General features: G+C 39.8%; 1 protein-coding gene across 5 annotated transcripts in view; it reads right to left on the minus strand.

Annotated features, from left to right (window-relative positions):
- Positions 1-453: 453 nt before the first annotated feature.
- fhit (fragile histidine triad diadenosine triphosphatase) overlaps positions 454-27,574 on the minus strand; it is a 417,147-nt gene continuing 390,026 nt past the window's right edge. For all 5 annotated transcript variants that reach the window (XM_078247548.1, XM_078247551.1, XM_078247547.1 and 2 more), the window contains 2 exons: positions 4,681-4,791; positions 454-598 (listed from right to left, as the gene is read on the minus strand). In XM_078247548.1, the coding sequence (XP_078103674.1) occupies positions 4,684-4,791 (108 nt within the window). In that variant the 3' untranslated portion in view covers positions 454-598; positions 4,681-4,683. The remainder of the gene's footprint in view (positions 599-4,680; positions 4,792-27,574) is intronic.

Below are 27,574 nucleotides of genomic sequence, written 5' to 3' on the forward strand. Positions count from 1 at the left end.
AGCTTGTTTTTCCGCTTCCGACCGCAACAAACTTTCTTAATACTGGAACAAGTTTAAAGATTATTCTTCCCATCAGTCACTTAGACATAAAAAAAATAAGAAAAATAGGGTATAGGTTGAAGAAAATCCCTTAACCTGCGTGCATTTCCTATTTGTCAAATAACAAATGATTAATTAAACTATTACTTAAATGCTAGATCAATATTTGCACTGAGTAATTTTGACTGGACCAATAGGTTAATGGTCTCATTTTTACTACTACTACTACTACTAGTAGTGCATTTCCTATTTGTCAAATAACAAATGATTAATTAAACTATTACTTAAATGCTAGATCAATATTTGCACTGAGTAATTTTGACTGGACCAATAGGTTAATGGTCTCATTTTTACTACTACTACTACTGCTATATTAGTTGTTGTTTATAATAATGCCAGTATTCACACGCTGTTTAGTTGCAATTTTATTTTTGAACAGAAATACATCAAAGCCAAGTAGCAGTGACAAACAGTTATAGTTCCACATTATTGTCAGGTGTTTCTGTAATCTTCCAGTCCAGTCCACTGCTGACCCATGCATGAAGTGTTGGACACCATCCTGAAGAGAGATGAACAGTAACAGTTTTACTTTTAAGATTTTCCAAAAGGAATTGTCAGTTGGGAAACGAAAACATATGAAACATGGAATAACAATTAAATAACAAAATCCTTCATACAAATACTTTTCACTTGTCATTTGAAGTACAACATGTGCATACATGTAATTTAATTTCATAATAATGACTAATTCTTCAGACTTAATTACCTGCGAGTTTATCAAAAGTGAAATAAATGTGTTATAAGAAAAGAAACATGTGATTATATTTCATTATATGAAAAATGGAGGGATCACCAAAGTTATAAAAAGTCATCCTATGGACATTCAAATTGCATAGTGATCCATTCAAAAGTAATTTCAGTTTCAGAGAGTTATCACCCAAACAAAAAACAGCTGATTTCTTAAGCAAAATCCAAATCCTTTTAGAAATAATCGCACCATCACACAAGCTTTGTGTGCACTTCAGCGGGTTGGGGTGCAAAACACAGAAATCGTTCCATCCTCTTTGCACAAAACCAACTCAATTTAATGTGCCTACACATCATGAAACACGAGTGCACACAACCAAGTAACCATTTGTAACAGACCCTTCAGACCAAGGACAGTGAACAGCGATCACAGCATATTGGAAGCCACCACCTCAAGAAATACTGTTGATAAATAATTAGTGCGCCAGTGAAACGCGTTATTAACGTCGTTAACGCAAACCCATTTTAACGCCGTCAATTTTTTTATCGCAACATTAACGTTCTTTTTGGCCTAGCAAACTTTGTAGTTTTTTTCACATGCTGTTGCAACAACTAGTAACGTTAGAAAAACTACAACACCACACCGGATCTAGCTAGACCGGAAACAAAACAACAGACACACTTGTTTGGGCTTACAAGCCGGCCAAAGAGTAGTACATACCTGCAAACTAGTCGCTTTTCGGCGAAAATCGCCGTTTTGAATGGGAAAATGTCATCCACATGAATCGTGTAGATCCAAAGAGTTTTTATTTGGGGGGGTCTGAGACCCTGTGCTAATACGGCACCGGTGCCTTAATGACCGTTATCTACCGGACCGAATAGCAACGCGGATTTCGGTGCCTTATTTAGGTGCCACTTAAATGCCTGCGCTTCTCTCTGATGCTCCGAAAACGGACGTTAGAGGGAACTGAAACATCGCCGCACTGGACACTAGCAGCAGCTAACGTTTCAACCTACTGTTAACTAGCAGCTGGAGTAAACATGGTTAAAATGCTGACAGCTAAACGGTGTAAAGTGTGACTGTATTTCACTGTAGAGGATTCTAACACCAGACTGTAGCTGCTGTTATCTGAAAAACACAGACTAAGCCTTGCCTCGCCAGCCTCATGGTGCATTCAAAGTTATTGTATTTATTGTTTTATATTTTTGAACATACAGAACAGACAAATACAATTGAACAAGGTGCTTGTTTATATATATATATATATATATATATATATATCTCTTTCGGTTCAGGCACCGTTTTAAAAGTATCGTTGTATCATGTTGATAAGAGCATTAAAATGAGAAAAAATAATGGGACAAAAAGAAATCAAGGGACATTTAGAATAGAGAAAAATGTGCGATTAACTGCGATTAATTGCGAGCTAACTATGACATTAATGCGATTAATTGCGATAAAATATTTTAATCATTTGACAGCACTGTAAATAATATTAAATTGATATGTTATGAATTATTTGGGAAAAGGCCATTATGCAGATTTACAGAAAATCTGCATAATGTTGGTCAATTTAAAGATTGACCGGTAATTCTGCATGATGACTGTTTTCCCAAATAAACAAAAAACAGTGGCAGCGACAGCCAGAATAAAATTATTTGGCATGGCAGCCTATTGAATTTTACACACCTTACCCTTTGATGGTTGCATTACTTGTGTAAATGCTTCTCAAAAGCCTTGGTTTTCTGAACCAAATGAAGCTGTGGTGTAGGTCTTTCTTTGCTGATTAACTCCAACTTTTCATTAAAAGTTAATCTTAAAAACAGTGTGGATAACAACATTGTTGCTGTTATTGTTATTGTTATAGCTCTATGGTTCTCAACAGTGTTGTGTGTTACAAAGTAACGCGTTACAGTAATGTAACTACTTTTTCAGGTAAAAAGTAGTGTAAGCTACTTTTGAAAATTTGGTAACAAAACGTAGTTCCTTTTTTCAATTCGGCGCAACGTTACTTTTCCCAGGGACAGATTTAACAGCGACACTGCCTTCTCAGCAGCTTTTGAGAGCCTTTTAAGCTTCGTGGCTTTTTCTTGGACGACGTTCTGAGCGGAGAGCTACACATGCCACTACATCGCTGAGGACTGGCGGTTAAAATCGGCCGTCCTACAAACAGAGCATGCCAGGCAGACACAAAGCTGACAACCTCACAGATGGATGCAGTGGAGATGGGCTCATACATAGGCTACATGCAGCAGACCGCTGTGGACTTGTGTCAGTCGCTCGGACACGCAAGGACTTCCAGAAAAGAGGATGCATGTGTCTACGACAATGCACGGACAATCGTGGCTGCGCGACCGGTACCAGTCGATACAGACATTACATATACTAACACCGTGTAATGCTGATGACCTGCATTCAACCTGCGCTGGACTCGTTCATAGTGAATCAGCCGTCACTCTGTGAGTGGAGAATTCAGTCTGCAGTGTAGTTCAGACACTTCACTGATAAAACATAGATTGGCTTTATGGTCAAAGATAGTTTTTGTATAATTAACTTCAGTCTCTGCCACAGAAAAAGTGACTTTCCATAGGGGGTAACTAAGTAAAGTAATGGACTTACTTTTTTTAAGAAGTAACGAGCAAACACTACTTTTTAAAAGTAACTTCCCCAACACTGGTCCTCAACAGCAGCAGCAACGTTACTTCTGGCTACTATGGTGAACCAACAGGCTAGCTTTGTAGTTTATTGGCGATGCTGGCTTGTGAGTTTTGCCCCTACAGTGGGCAGAACTTCTAATAAAGTTAACGATAACAAAGCCATGCCCATGTAGAGTGAAAATATGATTGGTCAAATTGACTGTCATTTGAAATTAGTCTTTCATTGACATCTATTGCTCAGCCCTCTGTAAATTTATAGCTTGACCACTAATCAGAGTTCTGAAAGCATCACATTTTCTCCCCAGCAACTGCAGAGGCAGCACAATTCTGTTAGGTCGACAGTTCATTTAACCCTTCACATTCCAACACAAACCGAATAGGCTGGTTTGACAAGTGGTTTCAAACATGTTTTGTTTAGGTTGTCAGTGATTGAATATTTAAATATTTTTGAATATCTTAGGCCCTCTCTGATGGCCTATAGGGCCCTGCTCATTCCCCACTCTGGTTTGTAAAACCACAAATATCAACCTAATGTTGAGGCCAGAGGACCTCCATTAGATTATCCCCAATTACATTAGGATACATCAACTGGGAACCAATATTGTTAAAAAATGTGTGCCACTCCATTAAGTAGATGTTAAGATATTTCACAGGATAGGAAAATCTTAGGTGACCAGGATTCACCCCTGGCAACAGAGATGTCTATACAAAATTAAATGGCAATCCATCAGATAGTTATTGAGCTAGTTCAGTAAAGACCAAAGTTGTCCGACTGACAGACTCACATTGTTACAGCCAGAGCTATTAGTTATTATTGATATATAAAATATTAAGATGATAGATTAGGTTACAAATATTGTGCATAATACATTGTTATTGTATGTTTTTTGGAAATTTCTAAATTCTATTGTATTGGTATACTGTATACTTAACAGTATTTTATATATATTTCTCACTGTCCTTCTGTTTTTTATTCTTATATGTTAAGTGAGTGTACTTTGAGAGCAAAGATTAACCGGAGTCAAATTCCTTGTTTGTTTGCACAAACCTGGCCAATAAAGCTGATTCTGATTGTGATTGTGATTCTGTGACACTGACATTCTATGTCAGTCCATCCAAAATCACTTGAATCCTAAACTGACCTTAATCTGCAGCCAGGTGACTGCCTATTGTAGTCAATGTTATTCAAGTAGTATTTGTATTAATCAGATAATTGTTTTCCCCCTTTGTTATTACCATTTAGGGCTTCTCGAGCAGTTTCCTCAAACCTGAAGCTTCTGCTGCCATCTCCTCTTCTGATCGCCACTTGGAGGGAATGTCCTCATCTTCTCGGTCATGCTTCTGCAACTGCAAAAACCAATAGTGTAACAGTGCAATGTCAGAACACAGTAGCTCCAGTTTTTTGGTTTACCATTCAATGTTATGATCATAGATTCTTGTGTGAAATGTCTCCGAAACTAAAATGGCACAAAGTAAAACACATCATAAATTGACCTATTCCCTGTCACTTACAATGGATGTGGTGTAAAGCAAGCTCACAGTGCCACTACTAGGTCTCTGCAATGGCAGCACATGCTTTATCCTCTGAACATGATAGGTCAACGAAATATGCAAATGCATTTTGTGATTGGTCAGAGTAACGAGGGTGTTGAAATATTATTATAGGCATTACTAATTCAGTTTGCTTTACCTGTTATAAGACTAAATGGCTGCCATGAAAAGGTCTATGGATGAATGATTAATAGAAAAATAAATATTGGCTAAAAGTTACTTTAGTTAATTAACTCCGAGTAGAAAGTAGTTATGAATGCCAGGTTTAGTAGTCTCTGTTATAGGTTGCCATGTTTTTAAGTTTGTGTTGAAACATTACTAACATGCCCGTATGTGCATTAAAAGATTTATTGGTCACTGCAATCAGTATTTCTGTCTATATGGCCTTGAAAAGACTACTTACAATGAGTCTCCAAGTCAAGAGTTAGCCAAATCAAGTGGTTATCTTCTAAAATTATGTAACTCGCACAGAATGTAGTCATGTATATATGTTATATTAATGGTAAATGTACTTTATTTCTGTAATTCAAATTCTGTTTATCCATCTTAAATAGATCAGCCTTTGCTCTTTTCCATTTTCGAGATTATATGTGCTTATTAAAGATGAATTTGTGAGTAAACTCAATGGAATTTGTGAGCAAACTCAGTGGTGTACCCCACTGCAGTTTCGTCTTAGGGCTTGCATCTAAATGGCGTTGAACTGTTACAACGCTGAGGAGGACAGTCTGGCTAGTCCACACAGCATTCCAGGATGGGAGTAAAAAGTGCTCTGGTTTATTGGCATGTTTTAAACCAATCACAATCGTCTTGGGCGTCGCACGGAGCCATGGTGCCGCTGCAGAATAGCCTTGGGAAGGAACTTATTTTGGTGGAACATGTGTACGTTCAAAAGTTGTTTTAGTCCTTCAACAGAAAACTCAGATTGGACAGATTATTCTACATAGCTGTCTAGATTTACCTTGCAGAGATCTGGGGAGCAGTTAACCATAGTCCTCATGAACCGATCAGAGTTTAGAATGCCAAAACAAAGAAAGCGTAAGGTAAAGGACATCTGGCCAAAAAGAAGGACATACAATGGAATTTCCGGTGGCAACGGGGCAATCCTAGAAGTGGAATGTCGTGGATATAGACTATACTTTCGTATATGCTTTTTTAATGTGTTTGGTTACTAGTTAAGCTCTCAGGCAATGATTAATACTTTCCAAGTAAAACTCTCATGCTAAAGCTGGTAACATGAAGTGGATTAAATAAGTATTGATGTATTCTTAAGTGTATATGAACTCATTTACTTAGCTTTAATAAAGGTGACAGCTCAGTGGTAGTATTTTGCAAATAATTAAGTCTGACTTGAGTTACTGTGTACATGATTGATGTGACTCATTCGCACAGCCAAGTCCATGGCTTAAAAAATTGTTCTTCATTTTGAAATCAGATATGAGGCTCATATGGTCCCAATTTAATTTTCAAGGCCAATTATTCTCAAAAAAGGAAATAAAAAAAACATTTGAAAAAACTCTAATTCCGATGCCTTCAAATAAGCTGTTTATTCTTAATTTCATCCAAAGTTATCTTCTTTAAAAATGTCTCTGCTCTGAGCTTTCTGCTCTGAAATCGCATCTCTTTTAGGCAAAATACTGAGAAACATTTTATTTACATTGTAATATTTTGGGGATTGAAGATTAACATAACTTTCAATTTTAAACAATAACTTTTCAGTAACTCATTGAAATTATTTTTTTTTAGCTTTGACCCTGATGTGTCTCCACACATTGCCCCAAGAAATCAAAATAATATTCATATTTTTAACACATTAAGCCGTTCAAACCAGGCCCCATGCTGTTCCTCTGCCAGGGTAGCACATGGGGAGATGTCATATGCAGTTATTGTTTAGACAGTGCTGTGTGCAGGACTGTCCCAGAGGCCAGTATCCCAAAATGACATATCTTGTACACCAGTCTAAAAACACAGACAACAGCACAAAATGCTCAGTAAAGGACTTTAACTTTATGTCCTTGAGATATGTCTGCTGGGTGTTCTTTTTACCCGTTAAAAATGTCTTTTCGTCCATTATGGAGTACTAAAATGTTTTGGCTTAGTGAAAAATACAGTGTGATTGTGATATTCATTTATGTCATATAAAACATATCATACAGGCTTCAGGCCGGCCTGTGTAGTTTAAGAGTTTCTCACTCTTAACATTTCTGCAAGCTAAAGCACCAGGGGGTCATTACATCAGTACATGTCTCAGCACTATCCTCTTTTGTTGGCTGCATCTGTGCCCTGTGGCACCACTCAGAATAGATGTGGCCCTGGGTGGAGAGCTTGTCAGGACAGGCATTTAACCAAGCTGAAAGAAAAGCTTTTCAATATAACCAGGAACACGTCTCGAAAGACAGGTTACTCAAGTGCTCCTCACGAATACAATTTGAAAGACTGGTACTTCACATTGACTGAAAAATGGTGGATGTAGCAGCAGTGACAACACCCATTGGTTTGTGGACTGCCATTTTGTTTGGCGATATAGGTTTTTTAAAACAGAACATTATGAATTTTGACAAGAGGGTGGAGCTATGGAGCTAGGGAGGATGGCTCAGCAAGCCAGTGTTGTTCATAGTTGCAATGGTGCTGTGCTAAGCTAAACGCGAAAGAGGGATTTACCGGCGGGTAAACGCAGACCTCTTGGTACTGGCACCCTTCATCTGCATGTAGGGCAGTATATTCCCTTCCAGGCAATTTGAGTTGTTTTAATATGTTCTGTATTTAATGTTCGATTAGCGCCCTCTGCTGTACGGTGGCGGTTTTGCGTCACTTTCTGTGAAAACCGGAAGTAGGAAGTTTTGATAAGCTAGAAATGTGTGGCAAGAGCTCAGGTCATAACCCGATGGCATCTGGTTGTTCCCCACTAGATGCATTGCTTGTAAGTTTGTTATATGTTTATTTAGCTGTTCATCTTTAGATATTGATAAGTATTAGGATTATAGAAGATGTTTATTTATTTACTGGCATTCTGCATATGCATGTCATTTAAATTACATATACATGCTAAATACATGCCTTAGCTTGTTTATTATTTTTATACATAGTGGACATTTTGTTAATGTATTGTACTTTATTTTTTCAGTTTCACTTCTAAATCGAAACTACATGTACAAATAGTCTGGATTAAAATACGGAGCTTGGGCGTTACTACCTGACTCCTGTGTTGTTTTTAATGGAGTTTGGCTGGCTGTCTAGTTGATGTGGTGACACCTCCGCGCGGACAGTACAGGCAGTATACAGGAAATTGGCAAACTTTCCCTTAAGTTACCAGATAACACTAGCGGTAGCTAACTGGCTAGCTTGGTTCGCAGAATGCTGAACAAGACATTTATAGGCAACCAAATTCTTCCAATTAACCTATTGGCCATGGTTAGCATTGCTAAGCCTCTGTCATGATTGACAGGTGGGCGTGTAGCCACGCCCCTAATGCATGCCCTGCTTAATCATCTATTTTAAAGTAAATGGGACCATATTAAAAACAAAAAAAAATCATGCTGTATTGAAGAAATATGAAGTCATTTTGAATATGATTACTGAGGTAATAAATCAAGTGATTAGGGTGATTTTCCGATAGACTTCAATAGAAACAAACTCTTTTTGGAGCCAGTGAAGTCACCCCCTGCTGGAAGTTATATAGAATGCAGTTTTAAGGCACTTCTTCACTGTTCATCATTGTTCATCCGATCTACTTCACATTTGGCGAGTGTATTGCTGGGTACCACTTGAACTTGGTGTTTGGAATTTGGAGCTGTTTGGACAGCGTTGCATATTAATAAACTGAATAAAACTAAGAGACCGCACAATAAAGGTCCTGTGTGGAACAGCCGGGCATGTCTGTTTGAGGTGGAAGTGGCAGATTTTAAAATGACTATTAGAATCCTTAAAGCTATAGTACGTGGTTTCTGTCTCCCCATGAGGAATTCTAAGTAATAACAACTCCCCTGTTGTTGCATCCACAAGCCTTCCGTAATCATGCACCTTCCCCACCCCTCCTCCACGCGGTTGCTTGTTACCAAGGAGGACACGGAGGATTAGAAAAACATGGACTCTTCAGAAGAGGAAATTAGGGGGGGTGGAGATGAACAACACACAGCACAGCAACAAGATCCCTTTTTTTCCTTTTGAGTCAGCGCCACCTCTCCCTTTTCGGCTTTCCATCATTAGATTCACACACTGTTAACATTACCGATAGACTTCCAAACGTGACAAAAAAAAGGTGTTCGATGGCTTTACGTCATAGGCCGACCAGGGCTATGTCATTTGGGGAGGGGCCGCTCATTGATTCCCCTTTATTTCTGAAAATCCTAGACATGGTTGTGACCGTTAGTGCTTTCTGATTAGCCTGTGTTTGTATTGAAATAAGAGGCTGCTGCTGCCCGCCGTACGGGTTGAGCAGAGGCTGCACAGATTGACCAGCGGGCAGTGGCCGCACACCAGGCCGCCGGATGGTGTTGCTAAGAACTTGGAATGTATAACTATTATCAGACTGGCCCTTGCGGCTTCGAAACACTACCGGCCCACCGGAAAAAGTCCTGACTCTCCCGATTGCCACTCCGCCACTGGTTGGCTGACAAGGGCATACCTTAACGACACAATACGTTGATTGTCAATGACTCCCAACACGACATACATAAACGGTAGGTGTATTTTTTGATGGGAGGAATCACCCCGCGTCCCAGCATCAACTTTTCTTTAATAACCACTGACGAGCAAAGAAAACTGGCTACTCCCTCCTAAGACCGCAATGGCTGCACCTGATTGGACGAACGCTTCACTCGTGGGCTGTCTGCTCCCGGATTTCAAAACAGACCAACATGTCGTTTGTTTGGAAACTTTCGCTTATTTTACGAATATTTGTTCACTGAAATGTGTTTCTGAAAACATTTTATGCAAGAAATAAGCTTCAGCGGCTGAATCATCATTTTAGATCCACAAAGGTCAGGGTTTTTTTAGGGGCTTTTCCACCTTTAATGGACAGGAAAGCTAGGTGAGAAAGGGGAGAGAGAGGGGGAAGACATGCAGGAAGTCACACAGGTCAAACCCTGGACCCCTTGGTAAATTTATCCATGACTATCCATGACTATTTACATGGTAAATGTGCAGGCGCACATTTACCATATAAATGTGCGCCTGCTCTACCAACCCGACCCGGCCAACCCGGCCACTACAAAGGTCAGTTTTAAAGATATTCATGAGTTTACGAGAGGCGGCGAGTTGAGCTGGACACCCCCGATTTGCATAATGTTGCCTAGATCGCAATATGAGGAGCAGGCAACTAGACGCCTCATCTCTCGAAAGTCCCCGCGATTCTACCAAAATGCATTGTCCGACTGCTTACATAGACAATTAATGCAAAGCGTGAAAATGACGTTACCTGTTGACATGTACCTTAACTCCTGGATCGCCACACTAACAGAAAGAACAAGAAGTATCCCTCCAGCTCTCTGCCAATCCCAGGTACACTATCTCACACATCTCATCTGTCACAGGTAGCTGAAATGGCTGACAGGCTTGACAGCTTCTAAACATGAAACATGTTCACTGACAACCTGGAAATCTCAGTACCTGCAATAAACAGTCCTCTCATCTTGGCTGAACTTCTATCTCATAACACAGTGACACTGAAAACATACAGTTAAACACTGACATGTCACCCAGTCCATTACAATTCTATTCAATGCTCAGCTTATTGCACGATTGAATGAAGGCTGGTTTTAATTCTAATTTTTGACATTTCATACCTCTCCCTTCACTTCAAAGAAAACCAAATGAGAAAAAAATGCCTGCAGACAGCATATGTATGTTCTTCCATGAACATTTTTGAAGCCCTAAACTGACTTTGAGTAAAAACATTAAACCAGTATAATTGATGTTTGATTGATGATTTCCCCCCTCCCCCCAGCCTTTGTTACACATTACAATGGTTATTTAAAGACCGGCTGCAATACATGTTTTGAAGATAATGTGCACTTTTACTAGTCTGGCTAAAACCAGACCAAGCTCAGTCTTTTAAGACTGAACATTAGTCTGGGGAGTCTGCTCTGTATTTTCTCTGCACAAGGGGCGTGATCAACGGGCATAGTTCAAATGACTCTGTACGCAATTTGATAGTCCTTCAACCAATCAGACCAACGATATGGGTGACGTAGCAGCGACAGCGACATCAACGGGTTGCTGCGCTTCGGTGGCCAGCTTGTTGAATGTAAACAAAAAGCTGCTTGGTCGCTTCTCTATCGCCATCGTGTTAAACCCGCCAATAGCGCGCCAGGTGGATTTGTGATTGGTTCCCACAAATTTGTACGGAGGCAGGATAGATAGAGGTACAGGTTTTCTGCCTGAGCTGCAGGGCAAAATCAAATCGCCGGCAGATCAGGCTGGGTTTACCCATTCTACACTTTTACTGGAAGTTATTATTGTTGTTATGTGAGTACGGAAACTGTTTCCCAAAGCCTGACAACTTTCAAACATTGCCACGATTTAGTGAAAAATAACAAAAAAAGATCACAGATTACATACACATTTGGGGGGTTAAGCTGGCTTAGTGTTGATTGAAGTCGTGTTTTTTTATCCACATTAGTAAGATTGAAAATAGAGAGATGGTACTAAAAATGGAGAAGTGGGTTTTGTGTCTTGTGGTGCTCCAGTGGCCCCTCTACTAGCAGCGGAGCTGATGTGTGTGTGTGTGTGTGTGTGTGTGTCTCTGTAGAGTTTTGTTAAACCTCTTTAGTACAGCTCCTCTTCTATGTTGCAGAGCTGCCAGTGTGGACAGAGAAACCCTGCATGCTCTGACAGTGATGAACATGTCCTTGAATACTAATGTTCTGCGTGTGTCTTCAACTACTGCTGGCTAAAGCAAACACTGGGTTAATCGGGCCGTATAATGACACCGCTGTGTAACTCAGTTATTATTATATTGTAGGCCATTGAAGCTTGATACATTGAACATTTGATATAAACTGTACTATTACAATTACAAACCAATTTGAAATAGTTAAAGTATGATTGAATGGATGGTTAGATAATTTATTTATCCCAGTGGGGACATTTGCATGTCACAGCAGCAGTACGTGAACGAACCTCACAGCACAAATAACAGCGCATAAACAAATGTCAAACAAAAGTACTAACATAGAAAAAAAAAAGTATGCCCCTTTAAGTATTTGCATCCACACGTGGAAATTGCATTAAGGTGTGCAAAATGAATGTAGTAATGAGTTAAAAAGTTAAATAGATTGGACTGTGCTGAAGACACAGAAAAAGTCATTGTAAATCCAGTTTGTGAGTTCAATCTGCCAGTGGATTTAGTCTAGTTATTCATATCAGCTTTAAATCATTGTCTAACTCAATCTATAGTCAATATTCAGTTTATTCTTATTCAAATGAATCTTATGGAATTCAATGGATGGTTGGTGGTTTAATTCATGGCTGCTAAAATTATATTCCAGATTTATATATTTTCTGTCAACTTTCTTGGTATCAAAACTACACATCAAACAACAACAAGTGGTTTTACCAATGATGTCTTGTTTTGAAAAATGTCCAAGTTATAATTCAGTTATCAGAAAAATAGAATTCAATGTATATATTAAAGCACCATCATGTGTTGCCAATGGTTTTTCTAACAAACTAACTTTAACTTTGATCATTTTGATTTGATACTATATGTTGGAAACTACACAGAGGTTTGATATATTGTTTATTTTGGCTGGGTCATTTCTTTTAAATTTAAAAAGATTGGTGCTACAATGTGTAGAGCGAAGAAGGGTAACAACAGCCTAATTGCTGAATGATGTGTCTATCCTATATAATTCCTTGTACAAAGTCTGAAAATGTCCAAACCATTATGCCTGTAAACCGTAACATTGGTCTTTGGTTCAGCATAACACTGTTTGGATAAAGTCTATGAAAAGAGCAAGTGTTGCCAATGATGCATTTCCTCGATCCTCATTGACATTTAACCATGCACCACAGCATTAGAAAGCGGTGTAAAATTTGCCCCGAGAGAGAGGGGTTAATATACACAAGGTGAAACACAAATTAGCTTCTTTGCTAGGAGAGCAAAGGCTGACATCTGTCACACTGGCTTGACTGAAGAATCTGTAGAATTAATATCTGTAGCTGTTACATGTCATATAAAACAGAGATTAATGCGTCTTACAAGCAGCCTCGGTTGACTCGAGGTTGACAGTTGAGGCTGGCAAACCTAGGACATTAGCAGTAAAAATGTGCTTAATGAAAGCTAGACCAAACTTGACAAAGTGCAATGAGCCCGACAAGCTGCATCTAAAATGGCCAAGCATCAGATGAGAATTTATTCGTTACAGTATCAACTTTGGTTACGGTTACTTAGGGATCCTTTTTTGCAAATATTTACATACTTGTATTGTTTTAAGTTTTAAAAGGTGACATATGCTCATTTTCAGGTTCATACTTTTTTCTGAGGTTTATTGGGAAATGCTGTAATGTCCAAAAACACATTATATTTGTCATACTGTCATTTGCTGCAGCTCCTATATCCACACACTGTCTGCAACAGTGAATCAGTTTAGTCTCTTTCAGGCCTTCTTCCCAAAAAACATTGTTTCTGGTCTTACGCACCTGCTCCAATACTGACATTTTTGCAGCCAGGGAATCACTGAGTACGTTTACATGCACATCAATATTCCACTATTATTCCAAATATGACAATATTCCGAATTTGATACAGGTCATGTAAACAACACATTCCAGTTGGATATTCCAAATAAGGCCTTTTTCTGAATATAGCATATTCCAATTAAGACGTGGGATATTCCAGTATTATTCAGGTTTTAGAAGCATTCTTTGGACATGTATACAGCGCATTCGGAATATGCATCTCAATCAGGGTTTTTACTGCAGTTTACGGTCTCTTGCCTGTTTATGGCTTATTGGTCAGCTCTGTGCGTTGTTATGGTTGCTGTACACAAACCAACCAGCCAACAGTTTGGAAGGCTGCAGACCCGATAAGATGAAGAAACACATCTACTTTTAAACATTATCAAAGACTTGGATATCAACAGGTTTTTGGATATGCGCACACATTGCTAGGATGACCTTTTCAAGAAGCTGGTTGACGGAATGAAAGAGGGATGCTGTGTTCGCACGGTCAAACAAGTCCTCCACCGCTGGTAAACTTTGAATTAGTATTGTTCTCGTCAATGAAAATTATGACTAAATATCGTCGTCAACGAACCTTTATCACATGACGAAAACTAGACGAGACGCATCGTAAATGCTGGTCATGTGACGATGACTATAATTAAATGTATAATGCAATATTGTTGACGAATAAAAACGAGACTAAATGTGGTTTACAAAATAAAAACTATGCTAAAATGTCTCTTCATTTTCGTTGACAAAAGTACCAATTAATGTTATTTTGTCTTGTTTAATCGCGATATTATTATTATTTTGCAGTATTTCTGTTCCCTGTGTCTGACTTCAGGGGCTGCATCAGGTCCCACTCGGGTCGCACTGCGCAGACGCAGGCGACCTTACTTCCTCAAGCCCTGTCGCGGCATTATTTAATTTAGAAGATGCAGCGGTGAGTTAGAGAGTGAGACGAGCGTAAATGACAACAAACTAAATTAAGTCTGACACAGAGAAAGCTGGGACCGTGGCCGGCCAGCCAGAGTTTGGAAAAACTTTCATTACGTAGAAGTGGAAAAGAAAACGGAATAGATGGGGAGAAATGCATCCACAAAATCACAGGAAAAAACACGACGAACCTTAAGAGACATCTCAAGCCATTCCATAATGAAATTGAGGTAAGTCAAGACATTAACGTAACGTTACTTTCTATTTTAGAAAGCTAATGCCAACTCATGAGGCTGTGGTTAACGTGTCTCATTTTAATGTTAGCTTTAGACGTTAGCCACTGGAGCTGAAAACGACTGAGACAAACGTGTGTGTGTGTGTGTGTGTGTGTGTGTGTGTGTGTGTGTGTGTGTGTGTGTATTTGTTTGTGTGAGAGAGGGTGTGGGTTCTTAGTTCCTACCTGACTGACTCCATTTGTACTAAGCATCCCTTTTGGTTTTGTCTATACTACTAGGTACTTATACTATATTGACTGGATTAAATAGAACTACATTACTAAAAAGAGACTAAAATTTTCATAGACAAAACTAGACTAAAATGTCATCAGTTTTCGTCAACTAAAACTAGACTAAAATAGTCATGGATAATTCTGACTAAAATAAGATGAAATGCTCAGACTTTTGGTTGACTGAAACATGACTAGACTAAAAAGAGTATGAACGTGACCAAAACTAATAAAAACTAAAATGACAGCTTGACACAAAGACTAAACTAAAACTAAATTAAAACATGCCGCCAAAAACAACACTACTTTGAATACATCGTATTTTGCATGGCTACATGTAAACGGGAATATTAGTGGAATTTTCACTTTCTTTAGCCATGTAAATAGCTTAGTCGGAATATTGTCTTTTTCAGAATAAGGGCAAAAACCGGAATATTATCTGCATGTAAACCTAGTCACTATTACTGAGTTTATCTGCAGTTCTACCATTATTTTTCACCACAATAACTGCTTCCAAACCAAAAGCTTCAAACCACACATGTTCCAGTGGTAATCTGATCAGAAATCAGGGAGAAATTAATACCATCAGCAACCAAGATTACAGGTTTCCCTGATGTTACATCAGGTAAACACTGTTATTTACAGTACATTTCTCTGTCACATAATGTTAGCTTAGTATATATGCATGAACTGTGTAAACCAGGGATCTAAAACAGGGGGTCCGGGACCACTAGGGGGTCCTCGGAGTCAATGCAGGGGGGGCTCCAAATTATTGTTGATTTTTGAAAGTTTTTTCAATGAATCCAACATATTATTAGCAAATATAAATCCCCACTGAAGATAGGATTACTGGCCTATAGGTAAGGTATAGTCACTAAGGTAGCCATCCAAAGATACAGTTAATCCTAAAGATTTACTGTGCCACATGTATGTTTTAAAATGAAAACATGATTTAAAAAATCATGGCAACAATTATGAGGCTATTTTAATAGCTCAGTATTCTATGCAAAAATGGTATGTATAAAGGCTTTAGGCCGCCCTACATGTTATTGTAGGCCCAGTTTAATATGCAACTTCATATATGGTTTTACGCTTGAAACCACATTTGTTAGAAGTGTCCTACAGTGCCCAGTGAAGAAGAAAGCCTTTGTTCTGAAGGGATACAGTGTGTTAGCATGCAACATTACATGTAGCAGAGTATGTAAGAGAAACACTGACAGTAATTTTCAGGATGAGGGGTGGAAAACACTACAAATAAATATAGCTGCAAGCAGCAATGAGGGGGCCAAGCAGTACACTAGCGGGAATGGCGTTGCCATGGCATGAGCAAGCACTCACAGCAACGTCAATTGCAACTGGATAAAGAATAGCTGAGATTTCAGCTCATTTACTTTGTTACAGTGCCCCTAGAGGCCAAATTACACCAATGTCCTTGTGCGTTCTCACAATCAAGTGCCAAGTCCCTGTACCAAGTTTGGCTTTAGTAAATCAAAGCGTTGCTGAGATATGAGCTCACTTTCTTTATTACAGCGCCCCTAGAGGCCAAATGACACCACTTTCCTTGCACGTCCTCACAATCAGCTACCATGTCCCTGTACCAAGTTTGGACTTCATACATCAAAACCTTGCTGAGATATGAGCTCACTTCCTATAACTCTAGCGCCCCCCTAGTGGTCGTAGGTCACCAAATTTATTGTGTGTCCTCGGAATGGGGTCCTAAGTCCATGTACCAAGTTTGGTTTTGATACGTGAAAGCATTGCTGAGATATGAGCCTACTTCCTGTGATTATAGCGCTCCCCCTAGTGGTCAAAAGACTCCAAATGTATTGTGCGTCCTCGAGATGGGGTCCCAAGTCCATGTACTAAGTTTGGTTTCAATACGTAAAAGCGTTGCTGAGATATGAACCTACTTCCTGTGATTATAGCGCCCCTATAGTGGTCAAAAGTCACCAAATTTCTTGAGCCTCTTCCTAATTGGGTCATGAGTCCAAGTATTGAGATTGGTTTTGATACGTGAAAGCCTCTCTGCCTCTCTGAAGACCATCTCTGCCAAGTTTCGTGAAAATCTGAGAAAGTTTGTGACCTGTGAAAACTTTTTAGTGTTTTTGATGAAATCCAATATGGCGGCCGGATCAATTACGTTGACGTCACAAATTGGCATGTGTCGGCCTTACGACCTCCCACAGTATTAAGAGACACCGCTAGTAAGTTTTAATTCCAAACACATCAAACGTTATAGGCCAAAACGTAATTTTGCTAATTACAGCGCCCCCTATAGGTCTAAGGTCACCAAATTTCTTGAGCCTCTTCCTAATTGGGCCCTATGTAATAAGATTGGTGTTGATACGTGAAAGACTTGCCGAGATATGAGTTCACACGATTTTGATTTGCTATGACGGGCAAACACTTTCGAATATCAATACGCAATGAAATAACTTTTGTGAGGTATGGCCTGACGATAATCTGTGCCAAGTTTCGTGAAAATCTGACCAATTTTGTGACTTTTTAGTGTTTTTGATCAAATCCAATATGGCGGAACGTCATGCTGCCGGCATGGAGAAAGACAGCAGCAACACACTTCTGAATGGCGCTTTTCTTTTAAAAAAAACTCCCGGACGGCTCAGTAGAAAAGTCGAAAGCCATATGCACATTGTGTAAAGCCGAATTAAAATATCACCGAAGCACGTCAAGCTTGAGCTACCACCTACGAGCTAAGCATATTAACGTGACGCAGTTTGATGCTAGCGGGCTCAGGCAAAGCAGTATTTTGGAGAGTGCTACTTGCCGACCTATTGATGAAACCAAATCCAAATAAATTACTACAGCTCTTGCAAAATGGGTGGCAACTAACTGCAGACCTGTCAGTATCGTAGAGGACTCGGGTCTTAAAGAAGTGCTACGGTTGGCATGTTCTGACCCGTCTTATACACTGCCATCGAGGAGGACAGTAGTTTCACCATACACAGCCTGTATGATACGGCGAAAGCAGCTAAACTGGAACTGCTGCCAAATGCAAATGCTGTCTCATTAACCGGTGATCACTGGACGTCAGTGAGTAATCAACATTACTTAGGAGTTACTAAACACTATATTGACTCTGGCTGGACTTTGCACTCGTTTGCCTTAACGGTGTTTGTTAGTGTTACATCTCAGTTAATTGTTCTCAATCCTTGTTAAAAATGTAAAGGTTAAATGTCCTGCTATGGCATCTGGTTTTTGGACCATTTTGTTTGTACTGTATAAGCAACGTGTTAGTGTTACATCTCAGTCAATTGCTGTGGTGTTTTAGTTAGGTACTTGTAGGAATTGTGCAATAATGACACATTTGTTTACAGTAAATAAATAATAGTCAAGTTCATAAAGTCACTTTCTTTGCATTCATTTGATTCCCAATCAAGATACACTGGTAATAATTGCTTTCCATTGTTAATATGTACTTAAAAACTGTTCTGAAATGCAAAATAATAAAATTTTAATCGTGATAAAACATGCGATTAATCGCGATTAACTATAGAACTTCAGCGATTAATCGCGATATATATATATATCTTAGTTTGTCTATTTTTTATCAGTAAAGCAGTAGCCTTTAACACATGTGATTGATCCCAGTTACTTTTCATCAGAGATCACCACAAAGCTTTTAGATTGAACACAACTTTCATCCCACCCCCGGGTATCCTATGCACTCCGGAGCCCTCGGATTTTCCATCCCACCAGCAGCTAAACGCCGCAGACACCGTAGGGAGAAGAAACAGACGTTTGTTCCAACCTCTGTCCTGCCATGAAAGAGTCTGATTAGCTTGGTTAAGTTCTCTCTAACTCAGAACAAACAGGCAGATGCAACTCCAGATCTGAATTTCTAGACAGCTTCAGAAAGAGTGCAGGGAATTCAGGAAGCTAAATAAAGTGAGTGAATATATTGTTATCAATTTGACTTGTCCTAAAGTGCAGGTATTTGTTCACCCAGAAAGTGTGTCTGTTTGTATTTTTAGCCAAAGATGTGCATTAAGATCAGGATACTTCATGCTTCTTCCAGAGCCCCTAAGACTAAGATGGCAGCTGGGACTGAACAATCTTTTATTCTTGGGTGGCAATTTCCAACACCAATCAGGCTGACATATTTCCATGAATCTAATTAGCAGGAAACTTGATAAAGTGTCTCTGGTTTAGTTTTTCAAGGGGCATATATGGCATTCTTGGCTCAACTCAGCTCAGTCTTTAAAGCGTTCTGCATGCTATGGTTTAAACAGGTTTTGTTGTTTTTTATCCTACAATACACAGTTCTGAGTCAACTACTTCTGCCTGATTAAGCTATTACATTTGGTTGTTATGAAATGTATAACCATGTTTTTTGTTATTTTCAGCATGTTTGCTACAATTTGCAGTTATGTAACTTTCCTGTTTACCATTTTCCACAAGGTGAAGCTTTTCTAATTGTGTCTTCACTTCGGGGATATACAGGGCAGGATATCTGCACACTCAAAATTAAATGTAATGCTTTTTAAGAACTCTTTAAGACTTCAACAAAGACAATTGAATACACTTTGTAAAATGGGCTGGGTAACATGTTTGTCACCATAACAAGAAACTGCAATGAATAGTCAAAACAGCCAGTAAGATCATCTGTATCTGTAGCTCAATTGTACAATGACCTTAGTTTAAAAAAGACTTTCTTTCTTAAGAAGCAACAGGTCAAGTGGCAGGCTCCTGCAAAGGAAAATTAGGACTACAAGGTACAGCAAGTATTTTGTGCCTACAGCAATTAGACTGCACAACAATAGACTTAAAAAGTCTTAGGCATTTTAAACTATACACTAATAGTACACTAAAAAGGCACTGCTGTGAGTGCTTTAATAAGCCAGTCAAATCAATGTTACAATGTTGGATGTTCATAGTAAACGTGGCCAAAGCTTCAAATAATGATGTAAACGTATTTGAAAGAAATCTCTTTAAGCCAAAACCTCCAATTTCACACTGTTCTGAATGCAAACAGTTTTTTTTGCTAATGTCATGCTAATGTCAGGGGAAAATTGTAATCTTGTTTGCAGATGTTATTTTATGCCCAATTTCAGCTCAAATTTCTTCCAGGATTGATCCTAACAGCTAAATCCATTATTTTTGTATTGTGTTACCTGTGAGAGTAATTATTTAGGTAAATCCAGACTAATGGAACCCTCTGTTCTATTTCTATTTACTGTGCCTTCCTCTGCAAACAGGACCTTCCTAAATCAGGCTGAAACTGTACATGCAGAGTGAACTACAAAGCTTTTGAAGCACTGGATTCTAGACACATTTGGAGCAACAGAGTGTACAGCTCTTTCAGAACAGACTACTCAACGTGGAGGAAGAAATAGCAGGCAGGAGAGAGAGAAAGAAATTGCACTTGATTAACCTCTGGCAACCCCATTTTCTCCTGTGGCGACTGGGTGTTGGACGGCACACAGGCCGCAACCCTATACGTCAGACAGGACACGCTTTCATTAAACAGTGACCCCAAAGGGTGACCGAGAGGTCGTCCTGACCTCGGCGCCATCCACATCCATAGAACAGATAACAAGCCCTATAGGTACTGTAACCCGGAGTCAATATACCCCATAGGCCCAAATGGTGAAGGCCCTGTTTGCAGGAATCCTGAATGAGACCAGACTGGGTTAAGACCCCAGTCTGTCCATCAAACTAGACCTGAGGAATTTGATCGTCCTGGTCCTGCTTTATGATACTGTATTAGTCACAGGAATATCAACACGGTCCTGTGGCATTTTGTGAAAAAGGTGAAAACCTCGCATTTGGAAGTAAACCGCTTTGTTTTAGCTGGAGGACAATTAGGGCAGGGCATCGCCACTGATTTCCTGAATCGATTCAGATTCAAAAGGTCCCAGTTCAATTTGATTAGATTTAAAATTGATTTGATAAGGGATATTTCAGTTACAATCCCAATTTTGCTTGGATATGAAAGAGATTCTCAGAAAACCTATGCTGTAAATTGTACAAGGAGTCCTTTAACCTGCTGCATTACTACAGATATTAATATTGTTACGAATTGAAGCTCAAAGCACAAGGAGACAGAAAAAAGCGCTTTCTATAGTGCAGAGGGTGTGATGCAGAGACGGTATGACCTAAAGCCATACATCTGTGAAAATGGCCATGGCAGTTTTTCCCTCGCCAAAATTTAGCCTAACTTTGGAGCATTATTTAGCATGACATGGATCCCTTAGATGATCTAGTTTTATATCACAGAAGTATGTAGCTACATATACATACAGAATGCATGGTTCGAGAATGGTTATGATGTTGAATGTTTCATTTTTGAGTTGCTTTAGTGTCCGATATGAAGCAACTGCAACACAGCGCCATCTCCTGGAATGTCAATGTAAAGTCCATTCAATTTCTGTAAAAAACTAAAGCTGAAATGATTTGCGTTCATTTTTAATTTATTTTAATTAGTTTTTGAACCTGGCAATATGGTTTCAGTTTAGCTTTAGTTTGCTAAAACTTTTTCTCACTGCTTATTTTAGTTTTGGTTTACTACAATAACCCTGGTGTAGAGCTCTTTGAGTGGTCACGGACTAGAAAAGCTCCATATAAATGCAGTCCATTTACCATTTAAATATGTTGCTATCATGCGGCATATAGCCTACTGTAACATTAATGTACATTTTTGTTGGACTGTTTTGTAGTGTGGGATTAAACTGATCTTAAAAAAAGGAAATCATGTGGCCAACACGTGGCCTCCTTAAACAAAGACATGCGGCCTCCATCGCAACTTTAAAGACTGAGCGTCACACCTCCATGAGGAAAGATGTTTCAAAATGGGCGGAGGTCTAAAAACACTGATGTCCGATTAGCTGGAGCCCCTGAATGCAGCACGGGGCTCCGAAACAGGTGACCTGAAGTATAAAAATCTCTGTCACCCATTTTCTCATTGTCATTCACTGCAACGCCAGTTGCTACAGGATGCACGCAAACGTTTGTACTGTATTTTCCGGACAAGTGGACTAGTTTCGGTGTTCTGGAAACACCCTAGATCCTGTGGAACACGCATCAGTGTTTCACCCCTGCAGAAAAATAAGAAATCGGACACCGCTTTTCTTCAAAGTCGACTAACTTGCTTTTGGAAGGAAACAAGTTTTCCGTGAATCACTGACGAGTGAGACGGATTCGTTCTGTTTACCGTGGAGGCATCTATGGACCAAAATTAACTAGAACACACACAGTAAGAGTATTAAGTTGCTGGGCAGAGAAATATAAGTGTGTTATTAATGTCACGTAACCGCTATTGCTGCAACTTCCTACGACATTGAATGTGATGGATTAATAAGTGCTACTGTTGCACGTCTGACTATTAATCTGATTGGGACCACCGATTCCCAATTTATCACTGTGAAAGTACTGGATCACGGTACCTGTTGATGTTGTGTTTGATACTGTAGCTTGTTTGAAACTGTAATTGCTACACTGCCATTCTCCCGCTGCAGAAAAGTTTAGTTACTGTACCAGCGAGATAATAAACCTTCTGTGCGTCAGTCGAACCACAGCACCGCGACTTAACGAGACAGCACTGTGTTGCCAGAAATCAGCTATTGGCCCACCCGAGGCTGAGTAATAACCATTTCCCCTCGTTAGACAACTTCTCAGGCCCCTGCCATACATACAAGTTAGGTTGGAGTCCTGAGTGAACGAGAGGATTGGTTATTATCAAAACTCAAGATCCCAAGTGTATAATAATATAATAATAATTGAATCTGTACCTTTACCAATTCCCAACAGTAGTATATGAGAATATAATTGGAAAGAGTTTGGATATTGTATGCCTTTTCTTTGGAATTTACTGTATACATTCTCAAAGCATTGTATCCAGTTATGTCATATGTCTCTCCTAGAATCCATCTTTCTCTGTTTCTGTTATCATCTGATCACCTTCTACTTAATGCAGAATCTATATTAAGCAGCACACTGTTCTCCTGCCTGCATTGATGTAAGGATCGCTTCTCATTACTTTGAAGTCTCAGTGAGCTTTGTAGATACATTTTCTGAAGGTGAAAAATGCTGCAAATTAATGATAAAATTGTCATCTCCCTAAACATAAACTGACTGACTGCTTTAATGAGTTACAGAAGGACACAGCACACACAGAGTGAGAACATTTTAAAAGTTGACAGGTGTTTTTATGACTCCCAAAGACTGCGGCTGCCAATAAAAATAACTTCTTACATTTGCATTTCCTTTAAAGTAGCAGTAAATTGACCAGGGAAAGGTATTGTATGAAGGCTAAACTTTGATTTTTAGCTTATTACTGTCGAGAACTGTTTCCTGAAAGACTGTTTTTACTTTGTTTAAACTAATCTTGTTTTATGTTTAATGTTAACTTTACAAGCCACCCTTACATTCACATTTACATTTGTGTAAAAGATTGGACAATGGAGATACCTTGATCAGTCCAACACATTTTTTTCAGAAAAGAACTGCTAATGATTTTGGTGAGCACCTGATCCTTCCCCTAGAGCCACCACCATGACAGAATGTACCCTTGACTTATACTGATCTGATGATGATAGCTCTGAAACGAATGGCTGTTGCAATTGATATCATGATCCCCAGAGGATGAATCCTTATGTGCTGTGTGATCCCTTGACTTTAAGAACAAACATCGGAATTACATTTTTAATTATCCGCATTAAATACAATCCTTTATGAAAATGATTACACAACCTGTTCTGTAGTGTAGCTGTTAGGACAATTTTTACATTTTAGCTCCTTTACTGGTAAGGCTCTAAGGAGACTGTCCTCCCAAGATAAAAAGTGAAAAGCCCTCTAGCAGTAACTTTTGGTAGTAATTATGTGTCTTAGCTAGCTCATTCGCCACCACGTCTTACCGGCTGTGGTTTTGTTTCCTCCTCTGCCATGTGTCATACCACACTGCAAGAGGTTTCATAAGCAAAGCTTTAAGATTTATTTGATTTGGTCATTTTTCCTGGATATTCTACCATGTTTCTACCATAAAAGTAAGTAGTCTTACTTACTCATAGTTAAATGGTTTCTTCCATTTAGTCCAGTTAAAAACATGGATCAAACATTTGTGGCTGTGTTTTAGTTGTTAAAATAGTGTACTGATGTGTTATTATTATTTTGAAATTTGACCGGATTCTCCAGGCGTTCCACTTCCGACCTGACCCATTGCAACGCCCTGCGGCTTCGTCAAAAGAAGACACGTATTTTAGTAGAGCAGAGAGCACCTTCTTCGTATCCCACATGCATCATGACATAATAGTAAAATCACAAGCATTGTCGCGAGTGGCTGTGATTGCTCCGAACGCAGCACAGACGTGCCCATTGGAATTTAGGGGTCAAGCTTCCACTTTTATGTCGACAACACCCAGTTGTACCTCAGCACAAAACCATCCACCCAGCTCCTCCATCAGTCTCTTGTCAACTGCCTGCACAACATAGCACAAGCACCGGAAGGTTGGAGATCTTCTTCTTGATGTGGATGTCTGCTCCATTTGCCCATTTCTGGAATTCTGCAACCTGGGCCTCATTCTCTAAGTGAGAAATAGGCCATACAGTTGCTGAATCTGTCTTCATTTCAGATCGACAAAGGTCAGTTTAAAAGATTTTCGTCAGATTTTGAGAGGCTCATCCGCTCGCCATTTCTGGGTGAGTCCCGACTGCCCTGTCTCCGACTGAGCATGTCGGTTTGGCCAAAATAAAGGCCGACAGCTCCTCCAACGGATGACGGCACGGAACACACCGAACAGACTCGAGTCACTGACATCGCCAGACTGTCCAACGGCCGATAATTGGGTTGGTGTGTCAGGGCCCTTAAAAACATCTCCAGAGTCCGGTCATCCCTCACAGACTGTTAGAGACCCACTCACCCATATCTATGTGCAGATCTCAGCTGCCTCACCCGACTGCTTTCTGAGACAAAGAAATTTGGCTTTTTCAAACAAAGAGAAAGGCCTGTCTGTAACATTAGCAGCCTGAAATTTCCCACCTCTATGAGAACTCAACGAGGGGAGGGAGTTTCAAACTGTAGAGGTCTTGTAGTATCTGATTGACTTAAGTCTTTGTTATAATACACATGGTTTCATTTGGCTGAGGCATATGGTCAGAGGGCACATTCCAGAGGAAGTGACTCTGCTGGGGCAAATGGGGACCACTGATTGATTGACCCCAGGACTTACCTACCCCCATCACCACGTCTCATGTTACACAGAACAGTACATATCCACGTTTGAACAGAAAAACCTCAGAGTGTGCATTTTCAGACTTTGCACCTCTCTTGACTTTCTGTAAATGGAGTCTGTAAATTGATGCTGAAATCTATGATATAATAAAACCTTTTATAATCAAGATCAGTGTCGGCGAATCCCTCTTTCATACAACATCACAGCAACGAAACTAAAGATACCACAGTCTAAAAACTACAGACGTTGTAGTTCACACCTTCTAAAGAACTCGTAATTCCCATTGGCTAAGTGGAACCCAAACGCAGCGTGAATCCATGTCCGGTGGCCGGAATATAAAACGTTACCTCACTCTCCCCGCCCCGTCTTACCCCGGTGGCTTCGGTCGCTACAGGTGGCACGCAAGCTTTTGCTGTAAATAGCTTCATTTTCCGGAAAAGTGAACACGCGCCCCATGTTTTCATGCCTGCAGAAGAGAGAACAACGTTTCTCTAGAAGAAAATTGGACAACGAGGAAACCGCTTTTATTCTCAAAGTCGACTGAGACTTGTTCCCTGCTGCCCTAGGAAGGGACAAGCTTTTCCGTGAATTGCTGACGAGCGTCCGGAGATCGTTCCGTTATCGTCGAGATCTATGGACTAACGAACGATAACACACCATAAGGCTTTATTGTTCTGGGCAGATGTAGAACAGGGTGTGTTTTATTGATGACTGAAGGCTAATGTTGCCATTGTTTGCCATTAATGCGTTTGATTAATAAGTGCTACTGATGCACGTCGTGATTATTAATCTGATGATCGGACCACCGAGTCCATGTTTTTCTGTGAAAGCACCTCTGATCACGGTGCGTTGGTTGATGTTGTGTTGGATAATGTAGCTGAGTTAAACTGTGAATGCTACAATTGCTATCTCCCGCCATGGAGAAGTTAGTTACTGTACTGAACAAGAGCAGTGTTTATTATCAGAACCTCGAGAATCAAGACTCCAGTGCTTTACCTTTCTCTAAAGTGTGCTTTTTATCTTTTACACTGACCTACACGTACATTTACACACGCGCGCCATTTTTAACAGCTAGCCTCGCCAGCCGACATAGTCACGTGAGAGCTTAACACAGCTTCACAACTGCGCTCTGTTGTGTGCTCTTTTGTCTGTAACACGTATTTTGAACAGCTAACGGCTAGCCCAGAGCTACGTGGTGCTGCAACCCAGCTCCACTATCCGCCATCTTGGATCTCGCAGTCCGCTTCTTCATATAGCATGGTTAAGCTACCCTCTCGGTCTCGTCACCCCCCCCCCCTTTTCTTCCTCACACACACACACACACACACACACACACACACACACACACACACACACACACACACACGTCTGCTACATGTCTGTTTGTTTTGCCTTTGTTGTAGTGTAACAAGTAAATAAAATAACTATTGACTGACAATAATTTGGAAGTAAATTAATTCTATTATACTTTGAATAGCAGTTCGTGATTATTTATTTGTGGTAATAATAGCTGGTTAAACAGGTCAGTGCTCGAATTTCACCCTTCTTTGTTTCTTTCAAAGATACCAGATAAATTAATCAAATTAATTAAGATCTGTATTTTAAAGGGAACACCACCTATGAGAGTTTCACAGCTCAGTTATTGGTCCCTGATTCCAGGATGGTGCCCCGTTTTGATTGTCAATTTGGTAAAGTTATTAATACATATATTCATAACTTTATTAATATTGATAAACATCTTTGATAATATGCCAATAATTTACTCTGTACCCCTACCAATTCCCAACAACCTCACCTTCACCTATTCATCACAGCCCACAGACTCTGTTATATCCATTTTTTCATGTTTTGTTTGCCGTGTTTGTTTATTACTTGTTCTGCCTTCCTGTAAAGCGTCCTTGGGTCCCTTGAAAGGCACTATAAAAATCCAAGCTATTATTATTGTTATTATTATCAGGAGAGAGAGAAGTATTGTGACGCTATTAGAGAGCCACGATCTGCAGAGGGAGGTGGTCAGGGTGAATGGGGGTGTCAACAATCCTATCCCAAAAGAGACAACTGTTCGTTTTCCGTTTCATACTGGCAGTCAACGTTGGTTTCTTGTAACCATGATGGTAGTCTCGCTTTGCCAGACCTTCCTCCACTGCGGCGCTGCGGATAGGGTCTGGCGAGTCCACACAGCATTCCAGGATGGGAGAAAAACTTGTTCTGGTTAATTGGCATTTCCCAATCACAATCGTGTTGGGCGGTGCTAAGTGCCGTGAGGAGCAACGGCGCCTCTGCAAAATAG

The sequence above is a fragment of the Sander vitreus genome, chromosome 4, assembly GCF_031162955.1.
Source record: "Sander vitreus isolate 19-12246 chromosome 4, sanVit1, whole genome shotgun sequence".
Classification (NCBI taxonomy): domain Eukaryota; kingdom Metazoa; phylum Chordata; class Actinopteri; order Perciformes; family Percidae; genus Sander; species Sander vitreus.